The sequence below is a fragment of the Myotis daubentonii genome, chromosome 4 (genome assembly GCF_963259705.1).
Source record: "Myotis daubentonii chromosome 4, mMyoDau2.1, whole genome shotgun sequence".
NCBI classification, from domain to species: domain Eukaryota; kingdom Metazoa; phylum Chordata; class Mammalia; order Chiroptera; family Vespertilionidae; genus Myotis; species Myotis daubentonii.
The window spans coordinates 43,061,763-43,080,556 of NC_081843.1; the positions used below are offsets into that span (position 1 = coordinate 43,061,763).

The window sequence follows — 18,794 nt, forward strand, 5'->3', positions numbered from 1 at the left end:
CCAACCCCCAACTCTCGCCCCTAGCGCCCTCCCCACCTCCTGACTTCCCGCCTCTCCAGGGCTGGTGACCTAATAGCATTTTTCTTCATGCATATTTTGGCTTCGCCCCATGGCCTGGCTGCCTTAGTCTGTCTGAGTCTTTTGAAATTCCTGCATGTTCGCCCCAGATTAAACCGAGTGTGTCTCAGGATGTGTGTTCCGTTTGGTTCTTTCCCCTTAACGTTCCCTGTGCAACGTGTCTGGGGGGAGCGGGGGGGGGGGGGGGGGAGGAGGACGGGACGGGGAGGCGCGGGAGGGGCCGAGGCGAGGAGCTGTCCCCTTGCACGTTTCCAATCGCATTACGTGAACAAATAGCGGAGGGGTGGCCAGGCCAGAACGGCTTGTGTAACTTTGCAAACGTGCCAGAAAGTTTAAAATCTCTCCTCCTTCCTTCACTCCAGACACTGCCGGCTCGCCGGGCCGCCGCGCCGCTCCCCATCGCCTTCCAGAGCGCTGGGAAAGAGCAGAGGCGGGTGCCACGTCCCAGCAGCCGCCTGGGCTGGAGAAGGGTCTGCAGCCCAACCTTGGCACTGCTGGCTGGGGACGACGATACCCGCGCTCCGCTGCCTTCCTGGTGGAAGAGGTCTCCCTCCCTCACGTGATTTCTGTCCAGTTTTCCTTTTCTCTGAGCTACGTCCTCCCGGAGTGGGGGCAATCGGAGAAGGGGAGAGATGCGCTTCACCTGGACCGCGCTCCTGCTGGGGCCGCTGCAGCTCTGCACGGTCCTGCGCTGCGCCCCTCCGGCCGCCGGCCAGCAGCAGTCCCCTCGCGACCCCCCGGCGGCTCCCCCTCGCGACCCCCCGGCGGCTCCGGGCGCCTGGAGCCAGAAGATCCAATGGGAGAACAACGGGCAGGTGTTCAGCCTGCTGAGCCTGGGCTCCCAGTACCAGCCGCAGCGCCGACGGGACCCGAGCGCCACCGGCCCGGGCGCCGCCAACGCTGCCGCCCAGCAGCCGCGCACGCCGATCCTGCTGCTCCGCAACAACCGCACGGCGGCCGCTCCGGCGCGGACCGCTGCCCCGTCGGGTGCCGCCGGCGGCCGCCCCAGGCCCGCCGCCCGCCACTGGTTCCAGGCTGGCTACTCGTCGTCCGGGACCCGCGACGCTGGCTCCGCGCGCGCGAGTAACCGGACCGCGTCCGCAGAGCGCCCGGCACTCAGTAACTTGCGACTGCCTAGCCGCGTGGACGGCATGGTGGGAGACGACCCATACAACCCTTACAAGTACTCCGACGACAACCCCTATTACAACTACTACGACACGTATGAAAGGCCCCGGCCTGGGAGCAGGTACCGACCCGGCTATGGCACCGGCTACTTCCAGTACGGTAAGCACCCAAGTCTCAGGAACCACCCGGGCACCCCTTCCCCAACGTGGCTGGTGGCTCCCCGACGTGGCTGCCAGGGCGCGGCAGGCCCGAGCCCCCGCAGATCCGACCCCTCCCCCTGCGCCTACAGAGGCAGCCCTGGAATCTGGTGCAAACCGCGTGCCTGGCCCCTCCTGCTTCCTTTCCACATTGCTCTGCAGCCCCAGGCATCCCCCATTCTCCTGCGACCCGCAGCCCCACACTAAAACAGCAGTCCGGCTGGGTAGAGGTTGAGGAGTAAGGGACACGGAGGGACCAGTGGCCAGGGCAAGGGGCGCAGGGTTGTCTCACTATGCCCATCACCTGCTGACGTTTAGGTCTCCCGGACCTGGTGCCAGATCCCTACTACATCCAGGCGTCCACTTACGTGCAAAAGATGTCCATGTACAACCTGAGATGCGCTGCGGAGGAAAACTGCTTGGCCAGGTACGAGCTGGGATATCAGCGTCCTGGCTCCCCTCTTGGCTCCAGGGACTCATCAGGTCCCTGGTTCTGACTACTCTTGTTCCTAACAGATAAGAGCTGGGAAGTGGTACAAGAGCTGGAAGTAGGACTTGAACTCCTGGGCACGGTGACCTGGATGGAGAGAGAAAATTTTTAAGATTTCTGTGGGTTCTTTCAAACTGCAGCACAAATCAAGGAGATGGAGCAAATCCTTCTCCCAAGTGTGTGTGTGTGTGTGTGTGTGTGTGTGTGTATGGGGGGGAGAGGGGTGGCTCTGTCTGTTTTCCAAGATCCTTCAACTTTGAAGCCAACTGTTTCCAATAACTTTTTATTAAACAACTAACTGTACAATAACATGGAAAATATTGTAATCAAAGAGCTTGTTAATATACCCTTAAAAGACTGGGGGTTAATTTGCCACTGAGGAACCCCTTATTGGCAAAGGTTAAGTTTTCTCCTTTTGTTTGAAGCCATAATTAACTTAGCTATTTGGGTGTCACTACAGCCAGAATAAGACTATGAACAAGAACTTTGTTTTTCCATCCGTCCTAAAATAAAATCATAGTAATAGATTTCTCTGAAGTTGCAGCTGGGAAACCAGCGGAGGGAGCTAGAGGACGTTTTGATAGGTCTCAAAAATTTTTACACTGTAAAATAAGGTCATTAGTCATCAGTAGTATTTGAATGCATAGTCACACAAAATAGTATATTAGAAGGAACACAATAATGTTTATTCATATATTTCTTCCACTGTGACCCTTTATAATTTTCAGGCTAAAGGAAGAGAAGAAAATCGAAGCTCATCATTTTCATTCTTGAGTCTTGCATCACTAACACCATTGCACTCCCTATACTATTACAGTAATGCTGTTGTTTTGAAGACAGTGAAGTTACAAAATTATGTGTCTAAAATTATTTGTGTACTTTTTAGAGTGATTTCCCCACTTTACATCATAGTTATTTGTTCAAGAAATGTATTATTAAATTCAAAGTTCTTAACAGGTAAATATGGATGATTTTTTTTTTAATTTGGGATAATTTCCACCTCAGTTTCACTCATTCATATGGTTAAACTTGACTTGATTATAAAGTTTACTTATCACTTGTTATCTTAAAATATTTTTCAAATTATTGATTTCAGAGAGAAGAAGGGAGAGGGAGAGATAGAAACATCAATGATGAGAGAGAATCATTGATTGGCTGCCCCCTGCATGCCCCTTACTGGGGATCAAGCCCAAAACCCTGGCATGTGCCCTGACCAGGAATCAAACTGTGACCTCCTGGTTCATAGGTTGATGCTCAACCACTGAGCCACGCCAGCAAGACTATAATACTAATTTTATTGTTTTTATATTTATACTGAGGATTTCCATAGTTGTCATTCACTCACCCATTCAACATATATTCACAGAGCTCTGACTACTTGCCAGGCACTCTTCTAAAATCTGGAGATTCCACAATAATCAGCAAAATGCCCTGACTCTTGAACCCATAGGCTAGTTGGAGGAGTGGAAGAGTTACCATTATATACTGAAAAGGTTTTGCTTGTAATTGTCTCTTTAGTTAATAGTCTGTGAAAATAATAATGTTTCTTTTTTTAAAATGACAGCTCAGCATATAGAGCAGATGTCAGAGATTATGATCACAGGGTGCTGCTAAGATTTCCCCAAAGAGTGAAAAATCAAGGGACATCAGATTTCTTACCAAGCCGACCAAGATATTCCTGGGAATGGCACAGCTGTCACCAGTAAGTGGATGGGCCTCCTGGGTACTTTTGAGTTGGTTTTGTATTTTTCAAATGATTTTTACACAAAGGGAGAAAATTGCTGTCTTTCACATTTAGAATTTTTCTCTATGTAGTCTGACATAATCAATGGAATCTGTCTTTAAAATAATACATCAATTATTAGATCCTGTTATCTTTTAAATTAGGAACTGTAAGTCCAGTTTATTAAAACTGTTGATAGGGTTCAGTGATTGGATTCACTAGAATTTTACTTCAATATATTTCAAGTAGATTTATAAAAAAGCCCATTGCAGCCAAGATCATCTGTAGTTAGCATTTAACAGCATTTAATAAAGACCACAAGTTGTTATTAAAAGGGTTCAGATACCTTTCTCAAAGAAAGGTGTATATGATATACTCCATGAGCTGAGAAGACCTGTCTCCATCTTTCAAAAGACCTGTATCAATACAACTTTGCCTGTTCTGTCCTAAATTTAAAGATTTCCACATTAGGTTATTCTGTAATTAGCCTAGATAAATTGCTCAGGTGTTTATTGCCAGAAAATCCTGATATGTGCCCTTAAACTTTCTTCAGTTCCAACCATTTCCTTTTGTTCTCTTCCTAATGGGAGCAGATGAATAACTCAGCATGTTCTCTCATGAAATGATAACAATAGATATGAGCACCTAATGTGCTGATAAAATAGAATTATTCATTTCCAAATAAAAGCTTATACTCGTTAAAATAATAATGGTGGATAAAACATACCATTTTCTCTTTTGCATTTCAGTAATGATTTTAAATCTATGGGAACTCAAATTTCTAAAATCTCACAGAAACCTCCCAAGAGTCATGTGCTCTTCTTTTTTGGAGTGAAACATCAGTATGGCAGCCAAGGGAAATATACTAGAAAACACATGGCAAGTTTCACTTAAACACAGAAATTTACTGTCTATTTCTATTTAATATTCAAAGATAAAACAGGTTATAATAGAAAAGCAAAACATTCAAAATATGTCTTTTTCTTCCAAGTAGCAAAGTTGAAAACTTCGTTTTTATAGACTTCTGACCCTGGGTGAAAGCAGGGGGGCGGGGGGGCGGTGAAGGCGGGGGTGAGGGGAGATAATGCATGAAACTGGCTTTAAAAAGATAAACATTATCTTAACTTTAATGTGCAAACAGACGGGTGGGGCAGCGGGGAGTCATCTGAAGTTCTCACTGCTTTTTCTCTCTGCCACTGCCCACTGTCTGTGTGTTGTGGGGCACACTAGACATTACCACAGCATGGATGAGTTCAGCCACTATGACCTGCTTGATGCCAACACCCAGAGGAGGGTGGCTGAGGGCCACAAAGCAAGTTTCTGCCTGGAGGACACGTCCTGTGACTATGGCTACCACAGGCGGTTTGCATGTACTGCACACACACAGGTAGGTTGGCATCAGCAAATCAGGCATCTGCAGGCTTCAGAGAGAAAACAAAGGGGTCTTCTATTTTCTTTCCTCCCGCCTGTCTTTTATAAACTGCCTCATTTAGGGGTTATCTAGTCAAGATAGAAGATAATTGAGAAAACAAAAGTGAAGGCTTGATGATCCAAATTATTTTGAAAGTATTTTATCATCACCGAAGGTCACTGCAGACTCATTATGTTCCACAATCAAAAGCAGCACTTTACTCTCTGAAAAAGTCTGAATGGTTTCCATATCTGCGCTCATTCTGTATTCTTTCACCGGCTTGGTAAGTAACTGTAGAAAAGATACCTGTTTTCCTACCTGCAAAACCTAGTATGCTAAAAATAGGATACCCGGTGATTATGGTTAGCAAAAGGAGAGAAAGTAGGCTTCTTAAAAAGCACTTTAAAAAACTGTCTCTTTTAATCATGTAAATAAAAGCAGAAGGATACAATTTCTTTCTTTACACATATATATTTAAGACTACAGTATAATTGATGTCAGATGTATGTTCTTTGGATGAATTTTTAAAAATCATGCTGAACTAAGCAATTTGTGTGTCCTATAATGGAAAAATCTGTGTCAGTTCAAAGCCATGCCAGTATTTCCATAAGAAACTCTAATTTGTAAAAGGACATTATAATTTTACTCCTGCCGAACTCTTGGCAAGGAGTAGTGAGTGTATATGTCTCGGAGCAAGGGGAAGCAAATTCCAGGGCTGTGGCAGGAAGCCTTTGGTGACCTAAATGTTACTGCTGCTTCTTTCTCTAAGCTTAGAATATGAGAGCAATTGGAGGGGGTAGGGTTCAATTCCATGTGCCCTGAGGCAACACTTATTCTTTAAACAAAAGAAGATATAAACTACCCATACCTTACAGATGTGTGTCTACAGAAATTCCTTTTTCACTCTGAGAGACCCACAGGACCTGCCTGTGAAGGGACCTAGTTTATTGTTTTTATTCAGAAAGAGGCACTGTGAATAGCTCACTGCTGAAATACATGAATCTAGGACTACAGGTATTTATAGCACTTCTAATCTTTTAATTCTTGGGGTCACCCCACTTCATTTTGTATGGTAGCTTTCCCCTTAACCATCTCATTTATGTCCTATTAACTGCTATTCACCAGGTCTTGCATTACAAGCAATTTGTGTTTTTCAATTAGACTGGCATATCATTTAAAGGAAAAAATAATTCAAAGCCCCAATATTGACTTAGAATAGTTGTATTATAATGTTGATTAAATGTATCCAAATATAAAACTAGATATAACTTCCTTATATTTATACTTTCATAAAAAATTATATGTTAAATATATACAAAACTAGAAACTGTCAGATTAATTTACTGTATCAGTTGTGTTTTGCTAAAACCAAAACAGCTAATTTAGACAGCCTCAGGTAAGGTTCTACATTTAATCTGGTTTTAAAGCATGACTTTGAATATATGAAATACCTGTTTCCTTAATAGCCTTAAAAACTCCCATATTTGTTTGCTAGTTCAAATAACCAAAGCTCATACTTAACTTCTGCCAGCTGAGTCATGCTAGAGTACCAGTTTCAGCATTCTTTAAAGCTCTTTTATTTACTTGAAAGTAATATTAACATTGTAGCACTATTTAACCCTGGATTAAATAGATATCTATTCCAATGACATCCTTGTAATGCCATAAATTTAGTAGTAGCAACAGCAACAACAATAAGAGCTAGCACTTATTAAGTATTTATTATGGGATAAGAAAGCAAAAATTATTCTATTTACATAATTATTCCTCAACATACCGTTAATGCATTGGTATGAGCAAAGGTGGGTACATGGTTCTCAATGCTGTGGCACAGGTACTTCTGAGTGTGGCCTGTCCATGCTACATTGTGTGTGGTATGAGAGCACAATTCTTCCTCTTTCTCCCCAAATCAGGTTATCATCAAACCAGCACTGGTAGGACACGCTTAGATGATTTTGCCATCTCTTTGGCGACCAAGGTGATCTTAAGCACCAAAGCAATTTGGGGTGCTGAAATTAAATTGCAGTATTGAGTTAAAATGACTCTAGCATATGCTTTTTAATTTACTTTAGATTACGATTAGAATGAAAATACAACAGTAAAAATTCTTGTGAAGAACTAATAGATTTGAGACTGAACCTACAGACTTCAGTATGAACAAACTTCTTCAGACTATAACTTTCCGGAGAGCAAGGACTGTATCTCATTGGTATTCTTCTCCTCGCAGCCTGTAGAAGTCACTCATTTACATGCTGACATGAATACCTTAGCAAGTGAAGTGAGGTGGGATGTGTACATTGAGACATACATTCATCCCTTTAATTCAACAAGGTATTTCAGTGACTATATGAGAAAGGGTACAGTGTGGTGAGGAACATCAGAGATTCTGGATCCACATGCCTAAACTCAAAACCAACTCAGCCACTTATAAGCTACATATCTTCCACGAGTTATTTGATCTTACTGTGCCTCAGATTCCTTATTTATAAAATGGGGATAATAATAGCACCTGCTTCATGTAGTTCTGGGAACTGAATTTATGTTTAAAATGATTCCTGGCATGTAATACATAATTACTGTTAGCTATTCAAAAACGCAATCATAGACCTTACCCTTAGGGAGCTTACAACCTTTAGTTAGATGTTTTTATATAGTATGACTAGAGGCCCAGTGCACGAATTCATGCACGGGTGGGGTCCCTCAGGGTGGCCTGTGGGGACCAGCAAAAGCCACAGTCCAACACTGCCTGCAGCTTCTACCTGCCACTCCCTCTCATCCCGGCCCCACTACGCCTGCCTAGGGCTTGCGCTCAATCAGTCCCGATTGGGAGAGGTTCGCACCACCATTGCAGTGCTAGTCATCTGTGAGCCCTGTGTCTGGCACTCTCCTGAGGGGAGTGGTCCATGGGATCAGGCCAAAACTGGCTCTCCAACATCCCCCAAGGGTTCCTGGATTGGGAGAGGGCACAGATCAGGCTGCGGGACCCCACCAGTGCACGATCGGGGCCAGGGAGGGACTGCAGGAGGGCTCCAAGGCATGTCTGGCCCATCTCGCTCAGTCCTGATCAGCCGGACCACATCAGCAAGCTAATCTACCAGTCAGAGCATCTGCCCCCTAGTGGTCAGTGCACATCATAGCGAGCAGTTGAGCGACTTTAGCATATCATTAGCATATTACACTTTGATTGGTTGAACAGTCGACTGGTCACCAAACGACCAGACACTTAGCATATTAGGCTTTTATTATATAGGACTAGAGGCCCAGTGCACAAAAATTTGTTCACTGGGGGGAGGGGGGGGGGTCGCTCAGCCCGGCCTGTGCCCTCTCCCAGTCTGGGACCCCTCGGGAGATAACGACCTGCTGGCTTAGGCCTGCTCCCTGGTGGCAGAGGGCAGGCCTAATCCCTAGGTGCAGCCCCTGGTTGGGCTCAGAGCAGGCCCGATTGGGGAGTTGGGGCACCGCCCCCTGTCATGCACAGAGCAGGGCGGATCGGAAGTTGCGATGCCACTCTCAGTCACACTAAGGGTAGGGCCGATTGGGGGTTGGGCACCGCCCCCTGTCACACTCAAGGTAGGGTCGATGGGGAGTTTGCAGCGCCACCCCCTGTCACGCACAGAGCAGGGCCCATCAGGGGGGTTGGGGCTCTGTACCCTGTCATGCACAGAGCAGGGCCGATCAGGGGGTTGGGGCGCCTTCCCCTGTCAGGAACAGAGCAGGGCCGATAGGGAGGTTGTGGCCCCGCCCCCTGTCACACACAGAGCCGCAGGGCGATCAGGGGGTTTGGGCGCTGCCCCCTGTCACGCTGATCCCGGTGCCGGGAGGCCTCTCGGCTCCGCTGATCCTGGTGCTGGGAGGCATATTACCCTTTTACTATATGGAATAGAGGCCTGTTGCATGGTTGGGGGCTGGCTGGTTTGTCCTGAAGGGTGTCCTGGATCAGGGTGGGGGTCCCCACTGGGGTGCCTGGCCAGTCTGGGTCAGGGGCTGAGGGCTGTTTTCAGGCTGGCAGTGACTGAAGCTCCCAACCGCTCCTTTTTTTCTTTTTTTTTTATTCTGGGCCAGCTTTAGCTCTGGCTCCAGCTCTGAAGCCTCTGCTGCTGAAAGCAGGTATCTGGTTTGTTTGGGTTCTATAATCTCGAAACACTGTATCAACTCCAGCTCTGAGATCCCGGCTGGCTGAAAGCTGGTTTCTGGGGTTTTCTTTAGCTTCTATATTTGTTACAATGTTTCAAACTGTAAGCTCAGAGGCCGGCAAGGCAGGCGGGAAACGTTGGAGTCCTCCGTCACTGAAGCAAGCAAGCCTCATGTTAGCTTCCAGCTGCCTGGCTGCCGGCCGCCATCTTGGCTGGCAGTTAATTTGCATATCACCCTGATTAGCCAATGGGAAGGGTAGCGGTCGTACACTAATTACCATGTTTCTCTTTTATTAGATAGGATTATAATTCAGAGCAGAGAAGGATAAATACTATAAAAGCTATATACACAAGAAAGTATCATGGGCAGAGTACAGGAAGTCATTTCCAAAGGTCGAAATTGGGGAAGGTTGTACTGAGAAGAGAATATTTTAGCTAAATTGGTTAGTATGTGGCCTTTATTCTTGAGCTGGTGATAGTCTAGAATTTTGGTGGAGGTCTATTTTGTCACTTAAGATTATACTTATCACTGGTGATTTATGACACTTTTATGAAGCTAGATATACTACTACTTATATTAGGCAGGTTTTTTGTTTGTTTTTGGCTGGAGGTGCTATAAGGCTGAGTAAAATATATTTCTCAAGGGAGATGCAATATAAATATAGTTGTTCTTACAAACTCTTGTAAATACTAACTTAAAATCTGATTTACAAATAATATGCATTTTCTCCCTCTCTCTCTCTCTCTCTCTCTCTCTCTCTCTCTCTCTCTCTCTCTCTCTCTCTCTCTCCTTCTCTTTGTTAATCCTTCATCCGTGGATATTTTCTCATTGATTTTTAGGGAGAGTGGAAGAGAGAGGGAAAGACAGAGAGAAACATCGATGTGAGAGAAACACATCAATTGGTTGCCTCCTGCATGAGCCCCAACCAGGGCCTGTGCCAGGGAGAAGCCTGCAACCAAGGTACGTGCCCTTGACCAGAATCAAATCCAGGGCCCTTTGGTCCACAGGCTGACGCTCTATCCGCTGAGCCAAACTGGCTAGGGTTAATATGCATATTCTTTAGCATATCTAACCATACACCATCTTTTTTAAATTTTTTATTTTATTTGTTTTAGGGGTTGAGTCCTGGCTGTTATGATACTTATAATGCAGACATAGACTGCCAGTGGATTGACATCACAGATGTAGCACCTGGAAACTACATCCTAAAGGTAGAGGCCTTTGAGAATATATAGCTGTAACTTATTTCCACTGCAATTTGATAGATCCCTTTCTCTGGATTCAAATGTTATATAATCATGACCCTGAAAGCAATTATACATTTTCTATAACTATTTCTAAATGATCCCAGACATATGATTTTTTATTTTATATATATATATATACACACACATATATATCAATAGATAGTATTACAGATATCTCCCAAAATGTCTTATTTTAAAAAAACTTGAGGGGAAAATATATAACCTCTCCAGAGTTTAATAACCATTTGCCTAAAACTTCACCCTCCCTGCCTCTATGAGTTGAAGCATGGTAGCCCTATGAAAACAGGAAGAAATTAACCAGTAAACACTGCTAATAAAATCTAAAATTCAGATGATGTTTGTGTTGCCTAGGTCAGTGTGAACCCCAGCTACTTGGTGCCTGAATCGGACTATTCCAACAATGTCGTGCGCTGTGACATTCGCTACACAGGACATCATGCGTATGCCTCGGGCTGCACAATTTCACCGTGAGTCTGACTCCCTAACTAAGTGATACTCTTTCCCAAGCATTTTAGCTCATCAACAGGCATTAAACAAATGATATTTGTTTCTATCATTAGTATAGCCTCCTTGCAAACTAGGCCGAAGGTAGAAAATGGTGTGCACTATCACATAGTTGGAGCTGATCTTTTTTTGGCAATGCTAGAGAAAGAAGGGTGTACTCAGCTTTTTAGCATCTTAAAACTTAGTTCTGAAGCACACACCCACACACAGAGAACACACTGTTTACCCAGAAAGCATGTGTGGAGGCCGAATATGTGAAATATGCAATACACAGTGTGGGTGACCTTGTGGGAGCCCAAACGGTTGGGTTTCCTGCTGCTGCCAGAGTCCATGACGGAGTTCTGGAGAAATTCCTAGAGTTCCTCAAAGTACATTCTGAAAAATCACTGCCTTAAAGAATGCAGCTGAAGGGATCAGACTGCCTGCTCTGTGAAAATCAAGAGTTCATATATCTGAGTTCTAGAACAAATACTAGGGAAATATTCCACAAAAGAAGGGATGTGTGGAGGCACCTTAATCATTTTCTTAGTCCTGAAACCCTTCTCCAAATGACATCTTAGATAGAATCCCAGCACATTAATATTAACAGGAGTGGTGTGTTGATGACAGTACTTAGCGAAAGCTGGGCAGGTTTCCTGCTTGTCTGCCCATCTCACCCTAATGCAGTGGTTCTCAACCTTCCTAATGCCGCGACCCTTTAATACAGTCCCTCATGTTGTGGTGACCCCCAACCATAAAATTATTTTCGTTGCTACTTCATAACTGTAATGTTGCTACTGTTATGAATCATAATGTAAATATGTGATCTGCAGGATGTATTTTCATTGTTACAAATTGAACATAATTAAAGCATAGTGATTAATCACAAAAACAATATGTAATTATATATGTGTTTTCTGATGGCCTTAGGCAACCTCTGTGAAAGGGTTGTTCAACCCCCAAAGGGGTCGCCACCCACAGGTTGGCGACCCACAGGTTGAGAACCACTGCCCTAATGCCTTAAGCACTGCCTGCTTTAGTGTTGCTGGGTTAGAGAGTCTAACTACACATGCCACCTGTGAGCGGCACCTTCTGAACAATGAGCACACCATGAGAATGATACTGACAACGCATCAGGTTTGCTTTGATGCTGGAGAGGCACCGGTGCCTCTGGGTCACACAGAAAGGTGTAACAGGTACACTAGAAACTCACAATTAATAGTAATTTCTCCCTGATGTACCAACCAGGACAGTGGTTCACCACACATGCACCTGTAGTTGTAGGTTTCCCCAAGACCACCTAAACCGGTTGTGCAGGCTCTGCCTTAGACCTGGGTTCCTGTCCCATGCTCCACTCACAGAGCCACCTCCTGTGGCTTGGGCTGCATTCACCTTACAGGGGCGCCTTTTCCTCATTCTCATGAATGAGCAAAGGCTGTGCTTTATAAGTGTCATCACGTGCCACTTTCCATCACATGCCATTCAAGGTCAATGAAGCTTGTAACTGCAAAGGGACAGAACTGAAAAAATGATGATTAAACATATTCTTCTGAACATGCCCACAACACAGGAAACCTGGATGGGTTTATGACCCATATAGTACAGAGTGATCACAGTGTTACTGAAAATCCCCAGAACAGCAATGGAATTTGAGCTAAAATAAATGGGTTATCTTAATTTTTATAATTCCTTCATTCTCTAATCCTTGGTACTCTCACACGTGCATTATGTATTTATTGAGGTCCTATACTGGGTATTAGAGAGCAATGCAAGGATAAATAAGATTCCTGACCCTGTATAGCAATAATTCCAATAATTCCAATTAATTACTTGTGAATCTTTGTTCAATGTTTGTCTCTTGTCCTACTGTCATAGCCGGGACCTCGCTTCTTGTCTACTGTAAACCCATTACCAGGTATAGGTCTGCCAATATGTAGCCTCTTAGTCAATATTTGATTAATAGATAATTACCCTCTCTTTAGGGAATTGAGAGGGTGAGAGAAATGCACAACTGTAATAAACAAACAATGAGGAGTTCCACGAGGGGTAAAATAAAATGTAGTGGGGCCAGGACCTCTGTTATAATAAGCTAGGTGACTCCCAGGTACAACTGCTAGCTTTGCTCCGGGATGAGGTCTGGAGAGAAGACTCTGTTGTTTCACAGAATGTGTCTTGCTTTTCATCCAGTAGAATCCATTGAATTGGATGTTGCCAGACATTTCCTTTTTCTTTTTTTAAAATGTGTTTTTATTGTGTCAGAGAGGAAGGGAGGAGAGAAAGAAACATCAATGATGAGAGAGAATCATTGATTGGCTGCCTCCTGCATGCCCCTATTGGGGATCAAACCCACAACCTGGGCATGTGCCCTGACCAGGAATTGAACCTTGATGTCTTGGTTCATAGGTTGATGCTCAACCACCACTGAGCCACACCAGCCAGGCTGCCAGATATTTTGAGCAAATAAAAATTGTTTCAGCCTAGAGTTGCCTTTTCTTTTTTTAACCAGTTGCCACTGACTGTAACTAAACTGCCAGAGTGGTTGAGGTAGAATTTTGATAATGAATATTGATCAGATGAAAATGTGAGTTTAATAACCCATAGTTAGTGAATCATAAAGAAGATCATACTTATCCATGAATGGAAAATAATGGGAGAAGTGCAGAAACCTCGACTTGAGAAAGAAATCCTCACCTTCAGCTGACTGCCTCTTAAACTTTCACTTCCAGCCTCCCTTGCTAGGGATCAGAGTTCAGAGGAAGGGGAGATGTCCTCTGGCTGAGAATCAGGAGAGGCTTTAGGACAGCATTTGAATTGGGCCTTGAAGGCTGAGGAGGACTGCACTGGAGAGGGTTTGGCAAGAGCATGCTCTGAATGGCAGAGGGAAGGTGGGGTGAGGGGAGCGGGGGGGGGGGGGGTGGAGAAGATTAACCAGGGAACTTATATGCATATATGCATAGCCAATGGACACAGGCAATAGTGTGGAGAAGACCTGGAAAGGGTAGGTGCGGAGAGAAGGGGGTCAATGGGAAAAAAGGAGGAGGGACATCTGTAATAATATCAACAATAAAGATAATTTTTTTTTAAAAAAAGAGCATGCTGGGAGGAGTCAACATCACTGACACCTACATGGCAGGAAGAAATTGCAGGATATGTTTGGAAAAGCAAGTGTTCTGGTTTGGCTAAAACATGTTTCATGGAGTGAAGAGTTAGGTAAAAAGGGTGGAGCAGTAAAATGGGACCAGATCAAAGAGAGCACTGAAGAGCAAGACAGAAAGTTAGAAGTTCATTTTGGAGGCCATGCAGAGTCTGTACGGTTCTTGGGCGGGGAGCATACGTAACCTAAAGTTATGTGGTCAGTCTGGTGACTGTAAGTAGCAGTGGGTGTGATTCCCTTGGTAGCATTATTGTACTTTTTTAACTCTTAAAGACATATTACCTCAGTTTACTGATGTTTTTCACATGAATGAAATATTTGAGAGCATTCATTGGTGCGAACAAAGCATCCCGTTAGAAAGTGTGTGCCTTTAATGTATCCTCTTCTCCCTCATTTTCCTTATTGTATACAAAACATATAGACCAAGTGACTTTGCGGTCCAGTTCAGTTCTATGATGCTACAATTAAGTTCTCTTCTCACAGACATTACTGTTGGGAAATTTATGGTTTATGATTTGGACTAAGTGCATTCTTATTTCCTTTACATGGGGAATCTGTGATCATAATGTCAACACACTAATATTGATGTATTGGCTTTGATCCAGTGTCTTGCACATTAATGCCTCACTACACATCCCAAATCATACTGGGAAAGGACTAATGCAGGACAGTGAGAGGCCATGGCCCTGCTTCTTGGTGCACATGCCACACTTGCTCCATGGAGTGAACTCACCCAGGCAGAGCTGCTGTTCTGATGAGTCCTGCTTTACTTTTGGTTGTTTCAGTAGATTTTTTTTTTAACCATAAATATCAGGCATATACTTTCTGCTGCTGACATAGTTACTTTCTTTAAATCAGTGTTAAAATCAAGTATTGGCCCTAACTGCATTATCCTGATATGTCAATGTTGCAGGTTCAATCCCCTGTCAGGGCATATATAAGAATTAACCAATGAATGCATAAATAAGTGGGAAAAGAAATTTATATTTCTCTCTCTCTCTCTCTCAAATAAAAAAATATTTTTTCTCAATCAAGTATTAATGGATAATTTCATAAGGTAACTACTGCTTAGGTGGAGGAAAAATGAGATCTCATTTTATTAAAAGGTTGACTTCAAACTTGTCTACTTTATTCATTCATAATATTATCAGGTTGATAACTTATCTTTTGTTTTTTAATATAGGTATTAAAAAGCAAGCCAAGACTCCCAATGGATAAATCAGTGCCTGGTGTTCTGAAGTGGGAAAAATAGATTAACTTCAGTAGGATTTATGTATTTTGAAAAAGAGAACAGAAAACAACAAATTAATTTTTGTTTGGACTTTTTTATAACTAAGCACATAACTGGATTTTGAACATTTAAATTGGCATTGTTTGGAAAAATTGTAATATTATTATCCACATTATTTTGTGAATTAACATGTTTCAATTCTGTAGTTGCACCCTTGGCTCTTTCAAAGAAATCCAAATTTATGCTTTTTTTGAAATTATAATACAGAAGAGAAAGTAATATTGCAATGAATGAGCCAAAATTACTTTGAACTGGGAATTTTCTAAAGTGCTGTAACTTCAGTGAACTACGGTAATCATTGGCTTATATATGTCCTGGCTCCTACTGTTTAAATAGGTATGGACACATTTGGTGCTGAGAAAGGAACAAATGTATTACCATTGGTCTCAAAAAATATTACTATATAGCAGAGAAATGGCAGTATATGTATTCAGATAGCTACATCCCTATATAAAATTTATGTTTACATTTTTTAATTAGTAGATAAACTTTCTTTCTGTCAAGTGTACAATTTCATTCTGACATACGTCAGTTTTTATTTTGGGACAAATTAAGTAATTGAGCTGCCCAACTCTCCCTGACATTTGTTGATGCTCCACTCTACTCTTTAATTTTCCTATGGGCAGAGACCTTTTAAGTGGCATCTTAAAATTACCCTTCTGGGAACTGGTATACATAGGACAACTGTGTCAGTGGGAAGTTATTCTGATGACAAACGTGATATATCCAAAGATAATGCACAATTAAGTATATTGAAGTACTAGCCAAAATTTTTTTCTTACAGACATAAAATAAAAAGCAAAATGAACAAGTCCCTCAAACTACAACTGTCTCTCAAATAATTTTTAAAAAGTAATGAAAACCATCTTAGAATTTTCCAATTTTCTACATTTAAAAAAATGTTCAGCTTTAAAAAGAGGAATGCTAGACAGTTTTAAGTTATCCAGAATAGATGACATAATGTGTGTGGGTATAGGAACCATATCCTATGTCATCCAGGAATCAGTTGTGTGTGTGTGTGTGTGTGTGTGTGTGTGTGTGTGTGTGTCTGAAATATAATCCAGACTAGCAAAGCACACAGCATTATGTACTTGAGGGGTTAGTGAATAAGGGTAAAAAAAAAAAAATACTTTCGGCAAAACCAAAGGCTATGCTGCATAATGAGACAGCTGTGCTTTTATTTTAAACTGTGAAGTCATGTGCCAAACAGAATTGGGAGACTTCCTTTTTTTCTTAGATTCAAAAGGTGCAGAAAGAAGTCAAATTACACTTTTAAGTTAGTGGTGCTTAAGCAGAAGTTTTTCTATATTAACCAGTATTAAAATCTCAAGCAAGGTACTTCAAGTGCCAGGACACACAGGTAGAATTTAAAAATGAGTTGGCCTCCGTGTATTACATGCCATGGAGTTGTAAAGTCAACACCATTCAGCATTCACTCAGTGCCTAGAGCAGTGAGAGGTGCTAGAGATGGACAGTCATTGAGGGGTGGATAATGGAGGGCCACAGATCTACATCCACCAGGGCACACTTCCCAACAGAGAACACAGACAGCTTAGTAGAGACCAGAGCTTTCACTGAGCTAGTATCTGAGCTATGGGATAGCTTCTTTGATGTACCTCTTTGCCTTAAATTGCTTTTTAGTTATAAGATTGCAGAAAGATACTTTCTTTTAGATTATAATATTTTCAAATATTTTAACATACTTACTTTTTAGGAAAACGAAAAACTACTGTCAGTATTAATACTGAGCCAGACTGGCATCTACAGATTTAAGATCTATTAGTACAAGATTCTTACCCCTGTATTAAAAGCTAGCCAATATCATGGCCTTTGGATACACGAGATGATACATTTATTATCATTCATTAGGCCCTCCATTTGTCTGTCCATCCATCATCATTTGAGGGCCTAATATATCCAGGCACTGACATGCTAGGCATTAGGATATAAAAAAGATTTTCTCTAACCTCAATTAAGTATTAAAAATGTCATTATTATCCTTTAGGTTCACTTTATTTCATTTTTAACAATTATAAGTACATGTCTAAAAATTTTTATTTTAAGCTCTATTGTTTTTCATGACCATATTTTATTTTAAAAATAAGTTAAAAATTAATAGTTATATGCATGTATGTGTTACTAATAATTAAAAATATGTTTCCAATCCATGAACTGTCTGCCTTTTAAGTATAAAATGTACTATTTGATTGATTTTGGAAAAAAAAAAGTTTCGATTAGGAAGTAAAGATTCTTACTTAATCCTTATGCATTCTTCCCTCTCAGTCATTCCTCAACACTCCCTTAACACTCACTATTTTTGAACCTCAAGGGATCTCTTCTTTGAATAACCACAAAAACTCATAGAAAATGACTAGCTGGTAAAAGTTATCCATTAATAAAATAAACAATCCAGCTTTACAAACCCTAAATTAAAAAAATTAAATAGAAAGTAGAAATAATACAAAGAATGTTGAGTAGTGAAAAGAGACTTGCTTTTAAACTAATAAAGACTGTGAAAAAATGGGCTAAACAGGGAAATAATTTAATGAGTCTTCCACACACCATATTAATGGCCTCATAATTATTCAGACCACAGTCTGGACTAAAGATGTCTTGACCTTGGGGGTAAGGATTCAGTTTCCCAGCAGTACCGGAACATATGAATCTATAACTTGCCAATTTCTAGGAAATCTTTACACTTTTACATAATAAATTTATTCACAATTTTAATCACTAGGCATTATTTGTAATAATGAACAATAATTGTTTTTTATTTGAAACCTCATAGAATAATCACATTTAAACATTCCAAATATTCAGATTTCAGAGGACATGCCATGCATTACAATGATCATGGCACTGAGAAATCACCTTTAGCAAACTGTGTGAAATATACAATTTCTGGTCAGAAGATGTCTTATTTTAAAAATAGCTTTTTTGACACTAACAGTATAGTAACTGATAAGTAAAAAAGTTACCCCTTTTCTACATTTTTTATATTTAGAATCCATATTCACAAATAATACATTCAAACAACAGCTATATTTCATTTTCAGCTACCAAAAGTCCTGGGCCACTTTTAAACACTTCAAGCATTTCATTTATCTTTTAAACTAAAATGGTGCTGAATTATTTCAACTTGAATGTAAAAATGTGTTGTCTTAGTTCACAGGATATAAACATTTAATTAATATATAACTGCTTGCTACTAACTACATGTCATTTGATATTGTAATACTTTCAATGAAATTTTAGTTTCTTCCAAAATTTCCAGGAATCCTATTTGTAAAACAACTGTACGTTTTTTGAGGAGCTCTTAATTTACATGCCCTGACACTGGCTTTATAGTCTTTTTTTACACTCTCACATTCTTTCATTGTATGCTATACTATGAGTGCAAAAATGCCTTGAATAAATGATTTCAAATATCCATACTG

At 41.8% G+C, this 18,794-nt stretch overlaps 1 protein-coding gene across 2 annotated transcripts; it reads left to right on the forward strand.

Moving 5' to 3' along the window:
- The first annotated feature begins 315 nt into the window (after nt 1-315).
- LOX (lysyl oxidase) lies at nt 316-17,068 on the forward strand. 2 transcript variants are annotated; one of them, XM_059693792.1, is made up of 7 exons: nt 318-1,365; nt 1,722-1,830; nt 3,458-3,595; nt 4,847-5,003; nt 10,277-10,372; nt 10,781-10,896; nt 15,250-17,068. In XM_059693792.1, exons 1-7 carry the CDS (start codon nt 711-713, stop codon nt 15,254-15,256), a joined length of 1,278 nt encoding a protein of 425 aa, XP_059549775.1. In that variant the 5' UTR covers nt 318-710; the 3' UTR covers nt 15,257-17,068. The 2 variants fall into 2 exon arrangements, with proteins under 2 accessions (XP_059549776.1, XP_059549775.1); XM_059693793.1 differs by lacking the exon at nt 15,250-17,068 and having other exon boundaries at nt 316-1,365; nt 10,781-10,900.
- Nucleotides 17,069-18,794: the final 1,726 nt, after the last annotated feature.

What these genes read in the sequence shown, in the direction of transcription:
- LOX (XM_059693792.1), top strand. Translation starts at nt 711, where the DNA reads ATGCGCTTCACCTGGACCGCGCTCCTGCTGGGGCCGCTGCAGCTCTGC. An exon ending in CACCGGCTACTTCCAGTACG is followed by an intron (nt 1,366 to 1,721) that starts GTAAGCACCCAA and finishes GCTGACGTTTAG; the next exon opens with GTCTCCCGGACCTGGTGCCA. An exon ending in CTGGAAACTACATCCTAAAG is followed by an intron (nt 10,373 to 10,780) that starts GTAGAGGCCTTT and finishes TGTGTTGCCTAG; the next exon opens with GTCAGTGTGAACCCCAGCTA.